Source organism: Engystomops pustulosus, chromosome 3 (genome assembly GCF_040894005.1).
Source record: "Engystomops pustulosus chromosome 3, aEngPut4.maternal, whole genome shotgun sequence".
In the NCBI taxonomy this organism is placed as follows: Eukaryota; Metazoa; Chordata; class Amphibia; order Anura; family Leptodactylidae; genus Engystomops; species Engystomops pustulosus.
Genome location: NC_092413.1, coordinates 47,637,862 through 47,658,182, shown reverse-complemented (window position 1 = coordinate 47,658,182; position 20,321 = coordinate 47,637,862). Strand labels below are relative to the sequence as shown.

At 41.0% G+C, this 20,321-nt stretch overlaps 2 protein-coding genes across 4 annotated transcripts in view; one reads left to right on the top strand and one right to left on the bottom strand.

The window, feature by feature from the left end:
- Window positions 1-1,450: 1,450 nt before the first annotated feature.
- On the bottom strand, window positions 1,451-2,552 carry MTLN (mitoregulin). The gene is made up of 2 exons (XM_072139495.1): window positions 2,197-2,552; window positions 1,451-1,575 (listed from the first exon to the last, which is right to left on the bottom strand). Exon 1 carries the CDS (start codon window positions 2,437-2,439, stop codon window positions 2,269-2,271), a length of 171 nt encoding a protein of 56 aa, XP_071995596.1. The 5' UTR covers window positions 2,440-2,552; the 3' UTR covers window positions 1,451-1,575; window positions 2,197-2,268.
- An 11,184-nt stretch (window positions 2,553-13,736) lies between these two features.
- LOC140121311 (two pore calcium channel protein 1-like) overlaps window positions 13,737-20,321 on the top strand; it is a 48,638-nt gene continuing 42,053 nt past the window's right edge. The window contains exon 1 of one of the 3 annotated variants that reach the window (XM_072140715.1): window positions 13,737-13,836. Coding sequence is in view for 1 of the 3 variants with exons in the window: in XM_072140714.1 (XP_071996815.1) it covers window positions 18,375-18,470 (96 nt within the window). In the remaining 2 variants the exon portion in view is untranslated. Of the gene's footprint in view, window positions 13,837-18,138; window positions 18,471-20,321 lie in introns of those variants that run through there. The other 2 variants (XR_011854063.1, XM_072140714.1) reach the window with 2 other exon arrangements.

The following is a 20,321-nucleotide window of genomic DNA, read 5'->3' as shown; positions in this document are numbered from 1 at the left end:
TACCTCTTAAAATAGTAATGGTGTCTACAGAAATACTTCTTTTCACAATTCCCCTACCTTTAAATAATAATTTCCAGTGTGATTCATGCAGCATCAGCACCAAGATGTGGACATCCTCACTATGCTACTGGTCTTGTGATAACTCCAGAGTGCTTTTTAAAACATACTATATGACTTTTTTTCAACATTATTTTTAGGGAACTTTTAGGGCATCTACTATTAAATTCCTGATGGTAGACCTTTCCTAATAAGTTCCTGAGTAATGATGCTCCGCAGGGTTTCTTTTATTATAACTCTAAAGAATTACAAAAGTTATGCTAATTACCCTGGGGTGCTCCGACTACTTTCAAATTGTAATTCAAGCACTCCCCCTATTACGCTAGCAGTTGCGCCCATCAACTTCTCTATGCACATAAGGGAGAGACCTAAGTGCAATGGGGGAGTGCATACATTAAAATGCAAGGCTCCGTGGGGCACTCCAGTGACATGGCCTGAGCTCCCCAGGATAATTAGCATATCTTTTATAATTCTTATATTGCCACAATCCAGGCATGAAGAGTTATAATAAAATAAGTCCTGGGGAAAGATCTTCTTATTAGGACAAATCTGAAACTGATGGTAGATGTCCCTTATATTTGTAATCACTTGTTTGTTTGTATAACGCACTGCAATAGCTCTGACTGGATCCAATAGCCTTCAGCACATCCAGAGGCCATGGCAGCTACTTTGACACCCGACTTTGTGCTGTGGGGGATGAGAGTGGTAACTTCTTTCCATGTGTGGGGGACATTTATCATTTGGCAGGGTCCTTGAGCCGGTCTTTGGCCACAGTCTTCTTCTCCTCTGAAGGTTTTTGTATCTTCTTTCAAAACATTAGCAGTTCATAAATCCAGCCCTACACAGAATGATATTTATATTGGTTTGTGCTCTAAGGTGGATTGGCATGAAATACCCACTGCAACATTTTCTTTCATAAAATGTAGCAACAATTGTAAAATTGGAAATGATGATAAGTCTTCCCCTTGTGTTGCTAAAGCACTGACATGTTTACCAGTGCTGACAATGTTTAATTGTGCAGAGACACAACTCTTTCACAGAAGGAACAGTACTGTCCAGTTGATTAGGTGTACACCTATTCCTGCTATATTGGTCCAATCCCACATATTAGTGAATGGGTGTGAGAAATATGATGCAAGGACTCCTGATCTGCAGGCCAAACAACAGTGGAAAACTAACACTGTCAGTGTTACATTTCGAGCAGCAAACAGAGACTCCTTGCATCATATTTCTTCAGTCTGTGGGATCAGACCGACATTTGGGTCAGTTTCCATAGGTTAGCACATTCGCATGTGGCCGGAATAAGAATGTATTTACCAATAACAGAGCCGATATGCAAATGTAATATGAACTAATATAATAAATGAATTTTAAAAATCCACCCAAAACCAAATTCATCTAACAAAACATTTACTATTTAGATTTACATGGTTTTTCTTTACAAAAGATAAAAAGAGTTTATTTGTAATTTTAAAAGTGTGTTTCCAAGATGGTTCTTCCTTATCTTGTTTCAGGGTCCTGCAAAAAATAAACAGAAAGTAATTAGGTTACATTATGTAATAAATTATATGCATTTTACATTAAACCTTGCAAGGTGCCCAATCAGTGTCCTGTTCCAATAGTAATATAGATGATTACGATTGGTGAGAGCTGCACTGGATGGGCCATAAATATTCGACTGTCAAGATCAATAGGTATGTATTTACTTTAAAAAAAATCTGCACCTGGCCCCCTAAAAATCAAACCTTTTTCTGACCAATGAGGGACGGACAATCCACATAACAGTTCTCCACCCATTAGGTGGGATTGAGCTGCCCTTCAGAAACCACTGACATATTACATGATGGTCCCAGATACATCTCTAGCTCTTTCCATTTCACAAGTTATAAAAGGGAATGAGGTTTGGTTTCACATATCAACAGCACGAATCATGTGACAATATATCAATCAGGATTTTTTTTTGTGTTCCCCATATTACGATGCTACACTACAATCTATGATGTGTATTACAGCCTCATTTCTATCCACATTTTTTATTCTTTAAAAGTGGAGGTGTCATGGTCACTTCTCGCATAGTAGTGTGACCTGATGTCACAGGCCGGTCCCCCCTGTACAAGTAGTGGTCGCACCCAGTAATACCTGCTAGTTAGTGTTGTAGTCACTCAGCATGATCCATGGCCACCAGTCAGGGGGAGGGACAGGCCACCAGTGTCAGGACAGGTCCAGCTTCTTCTGGGTCTCCGCCAGTTTGTCCTGCAGCCTCTTCTTCCTCCAGTCCAGGAACTTCCTGCGCTGCCGGTTTGCCTGCCACCCTACTAGTACCCCGGCAGCAAAGCTGAGCGCCACCGCCAGGTACAGGCCGCGCTCCGACACCTCGCCCATGGCGTGCGACACTGGCTATGAGACGACACTGGCGCACATGCTTTTATCCAAGGTCGCGGTCGCAGCTCACAGATGTCAGTGTCGTCTTCCCTGGCCATCCACTAGAGGCCGCACTGCTACGTCACTCTAGGCGGCCATGTTGTTGGAGTCCTGTCGTCGTTCTGATGTTTCTGAATTGATTTTGCGAGAATCTACTTCATTTTAATGTGTCACCAGTATATTTGTGTTTAGTAGAGGATTTCTTTGCTTGATGCATCCCACATCCTTCTGTCTTACCCTGACTGTAATCGTTTTATATTCTCACATGTGCATAACTCCTAACTAGTGGGCGACAGAAAGAGGAACTAACACCTACAAGCGCAGTATAAAATCGGCCTGTCCTCTATCCTCACTCATACTGTGGCCTCTTGTCCTCCAGCAGCTCCTGGACCTCCAGCCTCTTCCTGTAGCCTCTTATCCTGCCTTGTCCTCCAACCTCCTCCTGTCCTCCAGGCTCCTCCAGCCTCCCCCTCCTGTGGCCTACTGTCCTCCAGCCTCCTCCTGTAGCCTGTTGTCCTGCCTCCTCCTGTAGCCCCCAGTCCTCCAGCCTCCTCCTGTAGCCCCCTGTCCTCTAGCCACCTCCTGTAGCCTTTTGTCCTTCAGCCTTCGCCTGTAACCCCTTGTCCTCCAGCCTCCGCCTGTAGCCCCCTGTCCTCAGCCTCCTCCTGTAGCCCCCTGTCCTTCAGCCTTCTCCTGTAGCCCCCTGTCCTTCAGCCTCCTCCTGTAGCCCCCTGTCCTTCAGCCTCCTCCTGTAGCCCCCTGTCCTTCAGCCTCCTCCTGTAGCCCCCTGTCCTTCAGCCTCCTCCTGTAGCCCCCTGTCCCTGTCCTGTAGCCCCCTGTCCTTCAGCCCCTTTTCCAGAGTATTAATAAAAAGAAAAACTCTATTACTTAGCTCCCATAGTTCCCCCACAGCAGTCTCACCTCCTCTACCTCTGAGCTCCGACTGTGAAACAGAGGGGCTGGGGCCAGCTGAGCTATCACCTCACATGACTCCTTCAAACATGTGAGGAGGTTGCAGGGGCTGATCCCGCCTCTTCTTGGCACCGATGCGTCAGCTGCTCTTCAGTTCTAATGTACAGAACCAGAAGAAGGCGGGACAAATCGGGGAAGAGAGGGGCAGCGCGGGACATTCTCCAAACTGCCTGGGATGGCAGCCAAAACAGGGACTCTCCCACCGAATCTGGGACAGTTGGGAAGTGTGTATAATGGAGGACTTATGTTAGTTTCTTTTTTTGCTTTTTTGGCACACTTTTTTATGTGGACACTGGAGTTCAATGCCTACCAGTAATCTTGGTTTGTATCTTATGTATCTTTATATATTTGCCTGTTTACAAATGTTGTTCCTTCATGTACCATTGGAATGTTCCTGGAGTCGTAAAAAAAAACTACTGCTGTAGCTTATCTAGTTGCTCAAAAATCAATGGGAGAGATTTATCATACACAAACGCTCTTGTTTCGGCATATAATGTAATCCCTGCATCACTTCCGCCGTTGGATACATTGGGCGGCTGCACAGCATATATTTCTATGACAGATCCTAGAAATATGCCAGAGCTTGTTAAGTTTCATGCTCTGCCTCGACCCACACTGCTGACAGCCATGCTTCTTCCACGCCCCATTTGCTTAGAGCTGGTGTAATTAGGACAATAGTTAGGCATGATTGGCGCTGTGCTGGGTGCCAGAGGCACAAAGAATGCATCATATGCTGGCTCCCTGTGTAATAATTTCCCCCCAAACAATCATTGTTGAATGTAAGTCGCAAATGTTAGAAACACGCACACAACACGTATGTCAAAAACACTTGTGTGAAAGGGCATTAAGGCTGTGAATGGTGCAATTATATCTCCATGTTGCACAAGCCTGTGTTGAAGTGGTCTGCACCAATGAGAATTTATGATACTACAGTATTTAGCTTTATCTTTGTAGGAAAAATAGGGATCTTCATGAAAATGGTGCACCCGTTTCCTCCTTCATTTGCCGCTGTATACAATGAATTACACAAATAGGACAGTTGCACCAGCAGCCGCACCCCTAGTGCACTAGTGAAGATAAAAATAGATTTTTCACTAAAAAAACAAACAAAGAAAATACAGGAATGTATGAGCGGAATTGCACTAACAATGTTGCTCATAGTGGTGGGAGGTTTTGGAAGCTTGTAGTCACTGTTTATGTTGTAACCTATTTATAAAGCATATATGATACCTGTCTCCCATCCATTGCATGTGTCATGTCCCTTTAAATCCTCAGTTGCATTTATTACCATGGTAACTGCAGCCATCAACAGCCAATGGGATTGGTGGATTTGAAATCATAAACAAACAAGCCCCTAACTGCTGTCAGTTGGTGCTCAGTGATGGTGGAGATGGAGCTGCAGGCGCTGGGCTCTGCTCTCTGGAGCTTTGTGAAGACGTCTTTGGTAAGAAACCATCACTAATACTGAGGAACCTGAGAAATGGACGATCATTACTCATCACATATAACCTAAAGGCTGGGGAGGCGGCTGGTAGTAATGTTTTGTATTACTTCCAAACTTGTCTGATAGGGATTATTATTATTCTTAGTTTTGCTGCCATATTTAGGACATTTAGGCCACATACAGTAGTAACTCCGCCCACATTTCTGTCTCTTCCTCCATCTCCTGCTGGGTTCATTGGGCGTCCATAGAAGTCAGTAGTTGGGACATTGGGGTCTCCCAACAGCTGAAACATCAATGGTCCCCCATCTCCTAACTCTCACTGACATCTTTACATCCAAACAGATTAAGAGATTAATACAAAAAATATCTATGTAATATATCAGCATGTCATATATGATGGGTGTGGATGGCAGTTGATGCAGGAGTCTTCATACACTGCACATATGTGTAGTACTACTGTACCCAGCCATCCCTTGTAACAGTCCTAGCTCTGGCTGCGCATATTGCAGTATATGTATGTGTATATGCCTGTAAAATATATATATATTTGCAGTGTTATATATATATATATGTGCGTGAAGTTTATGTTCAAGTAATTTGTATCTGATGTGTACTTCTGTATGTTATATGTGTTTACTCATATTAATATATCTCACAAGTCAACTATATATATATATGTATGGAATGTTCACACACTTACATTATGCACATGGATAGTGCTCATAAAGCAAAAAACGGTGAATGACTGTTGTGTAATAGTCCTGAACATTCTTCATGCACTGGACCCCAGCATCCAAAGTAGGCAACAATGAAAAAAATATGCATTTGAAACAATAAGTGTGATTAGTCAGGAACGAAGAACTGGACAAGCAAGCTCAGGAACAAGGGACCAGGAAAGCAAAATCGGGAACAACGGTTCACACAAACACAATCAGGAACAAGGGACCAGACAACCAAGGTCAGGAAGAAGGGACCAGGACCGCAAAATCAGGAACAATGGACCAGGAAAGAAAGATCAGGAACAAGGGACCAGGAAAGCAAAATCTGGAACAACGGTTCACACAAACACAATCAGGAACAAGGGACCAGGAAAATAACATCAGGAACAAGGGACCAGACAACCAAGGTCAGGAAGAAGGGACCAGGACAGCAAAATCAGGAACAATGGACCAGGAAAGAAAGATCAGGAATAAGGGACCAGATAATAAAAAAAGGGACTTGACAAACACAAGATCAAGGGACTAGATAGGCAGGTTCAGTAAAGTGAGGCAAGATCTTTTTCTATTACACTGAGTGATAAAATCATGTACTTTATAAATCTTGATTTTATTTACAGAATAAAACAAAATTTACGTGAATGTATAATAGCGTAATATCTATGTAAGGCCTCATGCACACTACCGTATGGTCTTTTCTGTTCTGTTTATATGGCTGTATTCTACGGGCTGTACAAAATGGAAATATGGCGGAAAATAAGACATGCTCTATATTTTTATACGGCTCACTTATGGTACGGTATGGTGGACAATATGGCCATGTACATGGATGACCTTATTGCCCATTGGAATGCATGGGGCTGTATTCTGGCCATATTTATACGGTCATGTGCATGGGGCTTTATACAGTTATGTTTGTATGCACTGGCTTTATATCTACAGGTGCAGTATTTATCCATGGAATTTTTTGGTAATATAATTTGTGTGTAATATATATGTATGTATGTATGTATGTATGTATGTCTGGCTGACGCCGCAGTCTCCAGACTGTAAAATCTATGCTATACATGTTTGCAGTTTTTTTTTTTATATAGAGGAAAAGTGTATGTCTGTGTAATTTAAATTTGTTTGTGCAATTCTTTATGTGATACTTGTAAATATTTAATGTCTCACATGTCAGATATTATATGTATGGGATGTTCACACATTTACTGAGACATTACCCAAATAGACTTTGCCCTTATCACAAAATTTGGGAGAGAACGTTGTACGATAGGCTTAAATATTCTTCATGTTCCAGACTCCAGCATCGAAAGTTATCAGGCATGAGGGAAAAATATGCATTGGAAATTTTTTTTTGAATTTTACCAAGACAGAAACAAGGGACCAGGAAAGTATGACATGGAACAAGGGACTAGCACAATCAGGAACTAGTAAAGCAAAATCAGGAACAAGGGACCAGAAATCCAAGTTCAGGAACAAGGGACTTGACAAACACAATCAGGAGCAGGGACTAGATAGGCAGCTTCAGTAACAATGGAATAGTGAAACAAGATCTGTTTCTATTACACTGACTGCTAAAATGATCGATTTTATGTATCTTGGCTATATTTACGGCATAAGGCAAAATTTATGTGAATGTGTAATATCTATGTAATACGGTTATGCTTGAATGCACAATTTTTATATATACAGGGGAAGTAAATATCCATGTAATTTTTAGGTTATATAATTTCGGTGTATTTAAACGAAAGAAATGGCAGCATTCCAGAATAGTGAAATAATATTAGCAGAATTTATTCCATAGTGCTACGTTTCGGCTTCAACTGAAGCCTTTATCAAACCTTATGACTGAGAGAGAGACGCCTGTGGCCGCAGGCCAAAGACTGTGGCATAGCTCACACGGCGGGCCTGTATGTGTATAAGCCTGTAAAATCTTTTCTTTTCTATACATGTTGGCAGTTTTCATGTTGTGTGTGTATACATTTACAGTAAATATTTATATGTCTCACATGTCAGTTATTTACCGTATATGTATGTAATGTTCACACACTTACTGAGACATTACCCAAATAGACAACGCTCCACACTCCTGCATCCAAAGCTTGCAAGGATGAGAAAAAAAATATGCATTGGAAAACATTAGAATAATTAGGCAAAGACAGAAAATAAGAACTGGACATCCAGGGTCAGGAACAAGGGACCAGACAACCAAGGTCAGGAGCAAGGAACCAAGAAAGCAAGATCAGGAACAATGGACTAGGAAGGCAAATTCAGGAGCATGGGACCAGCAAAGCAAAATCAGGGACAAAGGACCAGGACAGCAAAATCAAGGATAAGGGACCCAGAAGGCCAGATCAGCAAGTAAGGACCAGGGAAGTTAAATCAGGGACAAGGACCAGGAAAACAAGATCAGAAACAAGGGACCAGGAAAGTAAGATCAGGAAAAATAGACCAGGAAAGCAGATCAGGAACAAGGGACCAAACAACCAAGGACAGGAACATGGGAGCAGAACAGCAAAATCAGGAACAATGGACCAGGCAAGTAAGATCAGGAACAAGGGACCAGACAACTAATGTCAGGAGCAAGGGACCAGGAAAGTAAGATAAGGGACAAGACAACCAATGTGTATATCTTTCTGTAATACATGTACTATATATATGTGATTACATTTACTGTAAATATTAATATGTCTCACATGACTATTTATATGTATGTTATGTTCATATACTTACTGAGACATTACCTAAATGGAAAGTGCCTGTATTTCAAAGTGAAGGAATGACTGTTGTGCAACATACCTAAACATACTTCATGCTCTAGATCCAAAGTTTGCAAGGAGGATATAAAAAAATGCATTGGAAAAAATGATATTAATAATAATAACTGCTAAAATTATGTATTTAATATATCTTGAGTTTATTTACAGAATAAGGCAAAATCTATGTGAATGTGTATTAGCGTAATGTCTATGTAATACAATTATGTTTGTGTACATTGTCTTTATATATGCAGGTAAAGTATTTATCCATGTAATTTTTAGGTAATATAATCTCTGTGTATACATGTATATATATATACATATATATATATATATATATATATGTTTATATGCCTGTAAAATCGTTAAAATGCATGCATATATACCGAAAAAGTGTCTTGTAAAGTATCCTTGCAATTTCTCTTTTAAGTGCATTTGTCTATGTGATATATGTATATAGGTGTTTACATTTACTGTAAATATTTATGTGTCTCACATGTCAGATATTCATATGTATGGGATCTTCACACACTTACTGAGACATTACCCAAATACACAGTGCCCGTATCTCAAAGTGGAGGAATGACTGTTGTAGAATAGGCTCCGATCAGGAGCAAGGGACAAATAAAGCAAAATCAGGAACAAGGGACCAGGAAAGCAAAATGGCAACAACGGTTCACCCAAACACAATCGGTTCACACAAACACAATCAGGAACAAGGGACCAGACAACCAAGGTCAGGAAGAAGGGACCAGGACAGCAAAATCAGGGACAATGGACCAGGAAAGAAACAAGGGACTTGACAAACACAGGAGCAAGGGACTAGATAGGTAGATTCAGTAAAGTGAGGCAAGAGAAAAAAGTAAAATATGTATTGGAAAACATTAGAATAATTAAGCAAAGACAGAAAATAAGAACTGGACATCCAGGGTCAGGAACAAGGGACCAGGGAAGCAAGATCAGGAACAAAGGACTAAGAAGGCAAATTCAGGAACAAGGGACCAGGAAAGCAAAATCAGGGACAAAGGGCCAGGACAGTAAAACCAAGGACAAGGGACCAGGAAAACAAGATCAGAAACAATGGATCAGGAAAGTAAGATCAAGAAAAATAGACCAGGAAAGCAAATCAGGAACAAGGGACCAAGAAAGCAAAATCAGGAGCAAGGGACAAGACAACCAAGGTGCATTTCTTTCTGTAATACATGTATATATTTACATTTACTGTAAATATTAATATGTGTCACATGACTATTTATATGTATGTAATGTTCAAATACTTACTGAGACATTACCCAAATAGACAGTGCACACATCAAAAAATGGAGGGATGACTGTTGTACAATAGACCTAAACATACTTCATGCTCTAGATCCAAAGTGTGCAAGGAGGAGAAAAACATTTTTGCATTGGAAAAAATGATATTAATAACTGCTAAAATTATGTATTTAATACCTCTTGAGTTTATTTACAGAATAAGGCAAAATGTATGTGAATGTGTATTAGCGTAATATCTACGTAATACAATTATATATGTCTTTATATATGCAGGTAAAGTATTTATCCATGTAATTTTTAGGTAATATAATTTCTGTGTATACTAATATGTATATATATATATATATATATATATATATATATATATATATATATATATATATAGAGATAGATAGATAGATAGATAGATAGATAGATAGATAGAGCTATGTCTGACACTGTGGGCCCTAGACCAGAGCATGGCTGATGCTTCTGGCCCCAGACTGTATGTTTATATGCCTGTAAAATCTTTAAAATGCATGCATATATACCGAAAAAGTGTCTTGTAAAGTATCCTTGCAATTTCTATTTTAAGTGCATTTCTCTATATAATACATGTATATAGGTGTTTACATTTACTGTACATATTTATATGTCTCACATGTCAGATATTCATATGTATGGGATGTTCACACAGTTACTGAGACATTACCCAAATAGACAGTGCCTGTATCTCAAAATGGGTGAATGACTGATTTAGAATAGGCCTAAACATACTTCATGCTCCAGACTTCCGCATCCAAAGTTTGTAAGGATGAGAAAAAAATATGCATTGGAAAAAATTGGAATAAATTTTACAAAGACAGGAACAAGATAATTGACATCCAAGGTTAGGAACAAGGGACCAGACAAGCAAACCACAATCAGGAGCAAAGGACAAATAAAGCAAAATCAGAAACAAGGGACCAGACAAGCAAACCACAATCAGGAGCAAGAGACAAATTAAGAAAAATCAGGAACAAGGGACCAGGAAAACACGATCAGGAACAAGGAAAGCAGGATCAGAAACAAAGGTCCTGACAACCAACGTCAGAAACAAGGGACCAGGAAGGCAGGAACAGGAAAAGAGACCTGACAACTGAGGTCAAGAAAGCAAAATGAGGAACAAGGGACCAGGAAGAAATATCAGGAACAAGGGACCAGAAAAGTAACATAAGGAACAAGGGACCAGACAACCAAGGTCAGGAAAGCAAAATATGGAACAGGATAAAGAACGAGGGACTGGACAAACACAATCAGGAGCCAAGGACTAGATAGACAGGTTCAGTAACAATGTAATAGTGAAGCAAGATCTGTTTCTATTACACTGACTGCTACAATTATCTATTTTATGTATCTATGTACAATCCATAGAAGTGTAGGAATAGAGGCCGATCCTATCTCCATTGCTGATGCTCCCAGAGTTTATAAATACACAGAGGAGAACAAATTTAAGAAATTTCTGATCCCATCGACCACTCTGTGGCCTTATTACGATGGGTCCCTACACTAACACTTTATATACAGGACAGGAATATATAAATACAATTTATATAGTAATAACCTTACACATCACAGGGTTGTCCTGACATGTCACCATTTCTAGTCTGGAGAGAAGCAGTAACAGCAGTAATTGGCTACACTGCACAGTATTGATGTGGCCATGGCAGGGCGTTAGGGAAGCCATATTGCTTTACTTTGTGGTAGAAAAATAATATGATGCTGTAGTATATATACAGTCCAATATCTCCTCTTATACAAGTAAAGTGTTAGTGTAGGGACCCATCTGAATGAGGTCGCCTTGACGGGGCAGATGGGCTCGCACAATTTATCTAACTGTGCGCCAAGAACCTCAACCTAAAATTTAGATTATACAGAAAACACAGGCAGCAGCTTCCTATCCCTTCTCCACCACTGGCTGCTGTATACTGCAGAGGGTGAAGGTCGCAATGTGATGCTGGGAGAGCTACAATCAGGATGGCATAAGATGGGGTTTAAAGAAAGTGGGGCTGGAAACAGAAAGGTGCATTATAAGTGGGGAAGGCTGCATAAGGGCATTATTTCTTTTGGTGGAGGCTTCTAAAAGGGGGTCATTACAATTTTGGCCCAAAGGAAGAGGCCATTATACTTTGTTGGGGTCACTTAAAAGGAAAGCAAATAGAAAACCAAACCAGCTCTGCTAAATAAGTGGAGTGCCCCCAACCGGATCAGAGATGTTGAGGGTTTCATTACTGAATACTGGACAAGCACATGGATCGTCATATGAAAATGTAGAAGAGAGTCTCAGCACGTATCTTATAAAAAAGTTCTTTATTGTATTTGTAGCAGGTTAAAAACACATCATCACAAAAAGGGTTAGTATACCTTTGGTGCACTAATGAGTGTGTGGTTAGGGCACTACATATATACATGTATTAATGGAAATGTAGACTTACCGGTACATTGCAGTGGTCGTCAAATTCACAGAATATAACCATTGTCACAACAGAGTTATATACATTTTCACAAAATTGCAAAACGCAAAATAAAATTATAAAACTTAGCTTTTAATATGCATTTTTAATTAAAAAAAAGACTATCATAGTAAATTGATGTGCAAGTGTATATTAAAAAATAAATGTTCTGTTGATCACCCAATGCAGAAAGCAAATTCAATGATATAGTTTATTGTGAGATTCTATTTTATGTGATAGGAAAAATGTACATATATATCTACTGTCAGGTTTTTGTAAAATTGTAATACTGTACAGTAAATTCAGACAATGACCACTAGGGGTCAGAATAGGATTACAGATACAATTGGGGAGATTCATTATGCCTTTAGGGTGCATCCACACGTTCAGTTTTTCTGGGGCAGTTTTGGATGTCCAAACCAGGAGTGGAGTGATAAAAGAAAAGGAGCAGCTTCTCCCAATGATTTGTTCTCACCCTTTAGGACCCTGCATCTGAAAAACTGAACGTATGGACGCACTCTCTTGGACCTGCACTGCACTTTGGGCTTGTCGGGGAGCAGGGTTTGCTTCATCAGGGCAATTGTGTGTCAGCCCTTCCACCCAGAGGCGTAACTACAGTGGTAGCAGCCATAGAAGCTGCTAGGGGGCATACAGTGTCAGGGGGCCCCGGCATCCACCCTCACACACGAAGGACTGGAAGATGTGCACCATCATATACATATTGTGCTGCACATAATACATCCGAAAGCTGCATTTGCATCCAGTCTTTCGTCCTGGTGGTAGCTGTCCTTTAAGTCTGGAAATGTGTGTCTAGTTTTGGGGATTTTTTGAAAGGCTTTGAGCTTGCCTACACAGAAATAAAAAGAAAGGTTCAGCTCACCTCCCTAATGGCTGGTGATCTTGGAAGTCGATGCACGGAGAGCTGAGTGGGGGTCAACAGTACAGTCCAAAAAATCATTTCCAAAAGGGTACTCCAGCATCCAGACATAGGAAAATATATTAAAAGTCCATTCTTTATTGTTTACAAAAATTTAAAAAACATGCAGTAACATTATATAGGTCTTATCCGATTTATTTTAGTATTTTTTAAATGAGACCGTGGCGGCTGCTACAGGGCCCGGAAGGTGCAGGGGCCCGTGGTGCACAGGCAATTCATAATTGATCATTCCGGTGCTCCCGGGCCCTACTGTGGTGCTACTCAAAAGGACATTACAGGGGCCCAGTGCAGGGGAGAAGAGACTATGGTTTATTACTTTTATGCTATCCGCTCTCCCTGCCACAATCAGGAATGCTTCTCCTTGTAGCACCGGATCCTCAACAATTTCACGAACCTATCTGTTCCCCTGGCACACTCCAATCTCAGATAACGATTCCCTCCAGGCTGCACACTTAGACCCAAAGGGATGAGGGAGGCGTGGGTCAAGCACTGGATAGCATAGCATCTGCCGGGGGCCGTGGAAGGTGATAAGGCCCCTGCAGTGTTTGTTCTGTCTGCCCCGAACTCCCACAGCCACCGCTCTTCCTGCTCAGTGTATGGGCCCGGTCTGATCATGCTAACACAGCAGCACCCTAAGTCTGTACACAGGGCTGCTGATACGCCAGAGACTTGGAGAACAGCAGCAGTCCTAGCCACATAGCGTGCAGCACATGCCGGCCAAAGAGCTGTGCCATCCTGCAGACACAAAAGATGATCGGCTGATCAATCAAGAGGCACTGATGTATGTATATTATGTGTCTATATATGTGTGTGTTTATTGATGTGTGTATACTCCGTATGTGTGTGTATATGCTGTATGAGTGTATATGGTGTGTGTGTGTATATGAAGTATGGTGTGTACATCCTATATGTACTGTATATACTCGTGTATAAGCCGCCTTATACACGAGTCAATAATAAACTTATATACTCACCCTCCGGCATTAGGGGTCTCGGCTTATACTCGGGTCAGCTTATACTCGAGTATATACGGTATGTGTGCAGGATGTCTATGTACTGTATGTATGTATGTGCATATACTACAGTATGGATATACAGTATGTGTGTATTTATTTATACTGTATGTGTGTTTAAATATACTGTATGTCCAAGTATATGTTTAAATGCTATATGTGTTTTTAACCCCTTAAGGACCCAGGGTATTTTCGCTCATTTCTCTCTCTCCATCTTCAAAAATCCATTACTTTTTCATTTTTCCGTGTACAGAGCTGTGTGAGGGCTTATTTTGTGCGTAACAAATTTTACTTTCCCGTGATGTTATTTATTATTCCCTGCCATGTAGTGGGAAGTCGGAAAAAAACTCCAAATGTGGAAACAAAATTTTAAAAAATGGGCTCAGTTTTTATGGCTTTCACTCTGCGCTGCAAATAACACATCTACTTTATTCTTTGGTTCGGAGCAATCGCGGTGAAACCAAATTTATATAGATTTTATTACGTTTTAATAAATTTTCAAAAATTAAACGAATGTGCACAAAAAAGAAAAAAATACATTTTGCCATCTTCTGACGCTAATAACTTTTTCATACTTTGGTGTACGGAGCTGTGTGAGGTGTCATTTTTTTGCGAAATGACCCGACGTTTTCATTGCTACCATTTTGAGGTCTGTGCGACATTTTGATCATTTTTTATTACATTTTTTATGTCATGTAAAAAGGTGTAAAAGTCGCGTTTCGGACATTTGGGCGCCCTTTGCCGTTCTGGAGGTCACCGCCGGCCGTAACGTATTTTGCCCAATGTGTCTGTGATTTTTACTGTTTATTATGTTTTATATCAGTTCTAGGGAAAGGAGTTGATTTGAACTTTTAATATTTTATAAATATTTTACATTTTGAAACTTTTTTTTTTTCACAATTTCTTAGACCATCTAGGGTACATTAACCCTAGATGGTTCAATTGTTCCTACCATATACTGCAACACAATGCGCTGTACTACTACAGCGCGAGTTGGTAAAGGGTTAAAAACAGACCAAAAACACCACGTGTGACATCACCCTGAGGGCGCGTTCACACGTTGCGCTTTCGTCGCGTTCATAACGCGACGCTAGCGCACAGGGGGCGGAGTTTGGGGCGATCGCATATGCGTTTCCCGGGAAACGCATGCGATTGATAACCCGATCGCATGCGTTTCTCTGGAAACGCATATGCGATCGCCCCAAACTCCGCCCCCTGTGCGCTAGCGTCGCGTTATGAACGCGACGAAAGCGCAACGTGTGAACGCGCCCTAAGGGTAACCACTTCCCAGCAAATGTTAAAACGCAAAGAGACACGCATCACAAAACACATTAGAAGTGTCTGTGCATTTCTAAAATGTAAAACAAAAGCAAAAACAGAACATAGAGATTAGTTCTATGAAGCTTCTTGGCATATAAACGCAACTCTAAAGTCACGCAATGGTGGAAAAAATACACCAGAGTGTGCAAAATCACATTTATCAACTGAGAATTTTCAAATTTAATCGCAAAACTACACCACATAGGGGATGGTGTATGTGAATCCATTGCTACTACAGGGGGAAGTTTTTGCTCAATTTTATGTTTATGTTATCTGAGAATTTCTTATGCAAAAATATTGCAAAAAAGTAGAAATTGAGCAGATGTTACACATAGGTGCGACCGGTGCAGACTATTCACATAGAGCACACACAGCGGATAGTCACATAGGAAGGTATTTAACACTGCACATACACCGGACTATGAATCTGACTGGTGGAAAGCTGCCAGTCTAAGGCCCCTTCCACACTAGCGAGTGTGATGCGATGAACTCGCATCACACTCGCAACGCAAGCTGCCGGGAACGCACGGCCCGAACGCTGCACCGCGGGAGTGAACTGACATGCTGAGTTCACTCCCGCGGTGCAGCGTTCGGGCCGTGCGTTCCCGGCAGCTTGCGTTGCGAGTGTGATGCGAGTTCATCGCATCACACTCGCTAGTGTGGAAGGGGCCTAACACATAGGGGGGGCTTACTAATTCTGTCGCAACTTTGACAGTCGGCATCAGAAATCAGACTAGGGAAAGCATAGCCCGATGTATTGAAATAGCGCATGGCTGTAAGTAATTAATGCGTAGACGGAACTAATCAGTCAGGCGCCATAAAAAGCTGACACAAATGAGATGTGCGCCAAAATCTTACATAGACTGCACCTTTTTTAAATTTTTATTTCAGACCATTTTTTCCTGGTCTGTTTTGCGGCAAAATTTGCGCCTAAAAATCCCGAAAAACTACACATAAATGTGGCGGATGATATGGAAAATATAGGCAACGCCTACTTGCGCCAAAAAAAGACGGAGGAGTCGGAAACAACTATTCTTTCTGGCGGATCATTATATATGATCCGCAACAATTATGCGCCAAAAAAAGTGAGTTCCCGGCGTTTTTATGGCACAGATACGATAATACATCTCCCCCATAGACAACTGCTCAAAATCCTGCCTAATGATAAATCTCCCCCACTGTGCAGGGCCAAAAAGACCTACATTTAACTGAAAGAGGAACGGGACCGTCGAAAACGCAACTTGTGAATGCAGTCTCGCATTTGTGGATTTTTTCCGTGAATGGGATCTTCATCTATGACACACCCTGCATTGCTATTAGGCCTGTGACACACTTGCCGTTTTTGTCACGTTTCTGTTGCAATTTCAAATGCATTAAAAACTAATGCATTTTTCAAATGTTTGCTTTTGTTTGCGTTTTTAAAAACACAATGCTTGATGTGCGGTAATTGCATGCAGCTGTCTCTCTTGGAATTTGTAAAAACGCTGTCTTTTTGTTCTCCCTGCTGTTTGTGCAAGTAATTGCATGCGTTTCAAAATGCAGACCACAAACGCATGTAAAATTGCAACCGCTTTGAAAAGTGCAATGCAAACGCACTTAAAAAACGCAGACACAAAAAACGCAAAGGAGAAAAATGCCAAGTTAAGACACTTTATCCAAAAAAACATTTAAAAACCCAATATACAAAACTGATGCGTTTTACAAGGATGCAAAAAACGCACCAAAAACGCCACGTGTGTCACCGGACTTAGCAATAGCATGGAAATTCCACATGCAAAATCTCTCCATGACCAATAGCCCAGCTGTGAACAGTGCCTTAGGCTGGTGACACAGGCGGCGTTTTTGTGGCATTTTTTTCATTGCGTTTTTGCATCTTTGAAAGACGCATCATATTTGCATCTTGGCTTTTTCAACGAGTTTTAGGTTAAAGTGTCTTAAAGTGTTTTCTCCCCTGCGTTTTCATTGCACTTAGCAAAGCGGTTGCGTTTTTGAAAACGCATGCGTTTATGGACTGCGTTTTGAAATGCCCATTAACACATGTGTTAACATTGCGTTTACAGTGCGTTTTGTAAACGGAAATGATAACAGTAATGTAATTAGGCAAATCACCTCGCCTTGCGTTTCAAACGCAATGAAAACGCAGCCAAAATGAAATGTGTGAACGCGGCCTTAGGCTGGTGCCACACGTAGCACTTTGTGTGCGTTTGAAAACGCAAACAAAGCCACGCCCACCAGGCCGGGCCTCGGCCCCATCGCAGTGGCGTTTCCAAACGCAGACAAAGCGCTAGGTGTGGCACCAGCCTAAGGGTGATGCCACACATGGCGTTTTGAACCCGTTTTTAAGAAGTCCGTTAAAAAACGCATCCGTTTTTTACAGGTTTTACCAATTATCTTAATTAAAACTGGCCAAAAACGGATGCGTTTTTTAACGGACTGCTTAAAAACGGACCAAAAACGCCATGTGTGGAATCACCCCTAGACTGCACACAGTAGTACACAAATAACAGAAAATGGGCAAGGATTGCACCCTAGGCTGAAATATCTTACATTGAACAATTACCTGAACCAAGTTTGTGACTGATCCCGCACCACAACGTGTGAACAGAGCCTAAGCCACAAAGAAGAAGGAGATGATTACAATATACAAGAAGAAGAATATTATAAAAGTTCTATTTGTGGTCCCATAAACTTCCCCATTGTGCAGACAGTGACGGAGGATGAGTTTATTATCTCTGGCCGCTCATCTTGTGCGGAAGGTGAAATCCGAGCTATTCCCTCTGTCCTGCTGAGTGGTTTCCGTTCGGTCACGTGACCGGGCTGCAGCTCGCGCGGTGCGGACGGGGGAGCGGGTTATCTAGTGACTCTCTCTCCTCTACTAGCGGCATTTTATGGAGTGGACCCTGAAATACTACAAGACCGGTGTGTTCAGGTCACACACTGCTGGAAGCGGCTGCAGATCTCTACATTAGGAGTATCCCTTTAAATCATGTCAGAAGGTCCAGCGAAAAGTGACAGTGATGTCAGCGGTGGAAATAACGGGACGCGGGGAGGATGCGGTGCGGCGGCGCAGGACCCCGAGGAGGTAGGGACGGTACACTGCATAGTAATGTGCCCCCAGGAGGTGGAAGAAGCCTGGGTGTAACTTGTATGGACTTGGATTGTTAATATTATGCAGTGTTATGTGATCTGTACATTGTGGAGAGACACAGTTGGCTTTGATTATCTGCTGCAGAAGTGAATTATGGGATCGCTAGCTACACAGATCCTAAAAACTGGCCATGAACCCACAATTACTCATTTTATTTCTGCAAAAGGAATGCCCATTAAGCCTCAGATACTTTTATACTGTTTCTGCAGGAAATATTCTTTCCCTTGTTTACTTCTGTTTTCTTTGTTATTTGGAAAGTAAAACTTCCTTAAAGAGAAGTTGAAGTTTATACAAAGTTTCTCTATTGATGTGATGTCTATGATCCCTACAGAATGATGTGATGTCTATGATCCCTACAGCTTTGGGTCATGAACTAGAAGATCTTCAGTGAAATAAGCTGAATGTGTTGTTCTGAACTTGTGATTCCTGACTGTAGGTGGGGGGAGAGTAATGCTCCAGAACTGCTGACTTGCTGTTACAATGTAATGAATTTGGTAAATATTAGCAGATAGTAAAACTGCTCTCCCTCTAAGGACCTTGTCTTGTCCGTCACCTTATTTCCCTTCTGCTGTTTCTTCCTCTGGGGTCCAGGATTCCTCTTTGTACTGCTTTTCCCTTTTCTTCCCATTTCCTTTTTCAATCTGAATGTGCTGGGTGCAGTCTGTTAACCCTTTTCTGACTGGTAACATTTCGGCTTTAACTGCCGGACAGAAATTATGCCTTTAATAATTTGTAATTCTTATGGTTGGGATTATTCTTATAGGTTTTACACACAGTTTAACCCCTTAATATCCTTTTTCTTTTTTCAGTTTTTTGCATTTCCATTTTTTGCTCCCCTAATGAAAGTGTTGATTTGGACAGGTGATTAGTGTTCACCAGTGCGTAGATAGATTTTTTTTTTTTGTTTTTTTTCTGGTTAATTTTTTTATCATTTCTAGGAAATGGGGGTCATTTAAACTTAGGTTTCTTTTATTTTTTGCTTTTTTTATTATTTGTTTTAAGTATTGTCTGATCTTTCATACCCTATACTGCAATATAAACAACTAAATATAAGGAGAGAACCTACTTATCTCTCACTTATCATTCTAATTGCGTACAATGCTATTCCACAATAAATTACTTTATAACTAGCAGCATATAAATACCTACACACACACACACACACACACACACACACACACAGTTTTGCAGAACAAAATAATCAAAATATAGCATATAAATTTTATTAGATATCATATAAAGAGGAAACAGACATTATACATAACAAGTGCACTGTATAGTAGGGACACAGGAACATCAGGATGACCCTGGCTGACACGGGACACTACAGTAGAATCACACAAGTAGATAATTCGGAGAAAATATGCAGGACAATCTTATCATTCAAATGTAAAAGTATACAGAGCTGTCTTTTCATTCAACTGGAAAAACGGGAAAAGAGTCTAGGTACCACATGACATAAGTAAAGTCCGAAGAGTCTGACATGAGGGGTCTGACATGGGTACATCGGACCACCCGTTCTCATGTTTTGTGGGGGTCTCATCACTAAAGCCCCCCAGTGTTTAGCAAGTTAGGCCCTATCCTGAGACATTATAGTACATTACATCATTAAAGAAAACCCATCATGCAAAATAACCCCCCTAAACTAAATATATTTTCATAAGCTGCCATTAGAGAGCATTGCCTCTATCCCTTCATTGTCCCTCTACATGCCTGTAAACCTAAGCAATGAGGTCCTAAAGCTGTATGCAAATGACCTGTGAAATGTCCAATGAGTCATTAGCA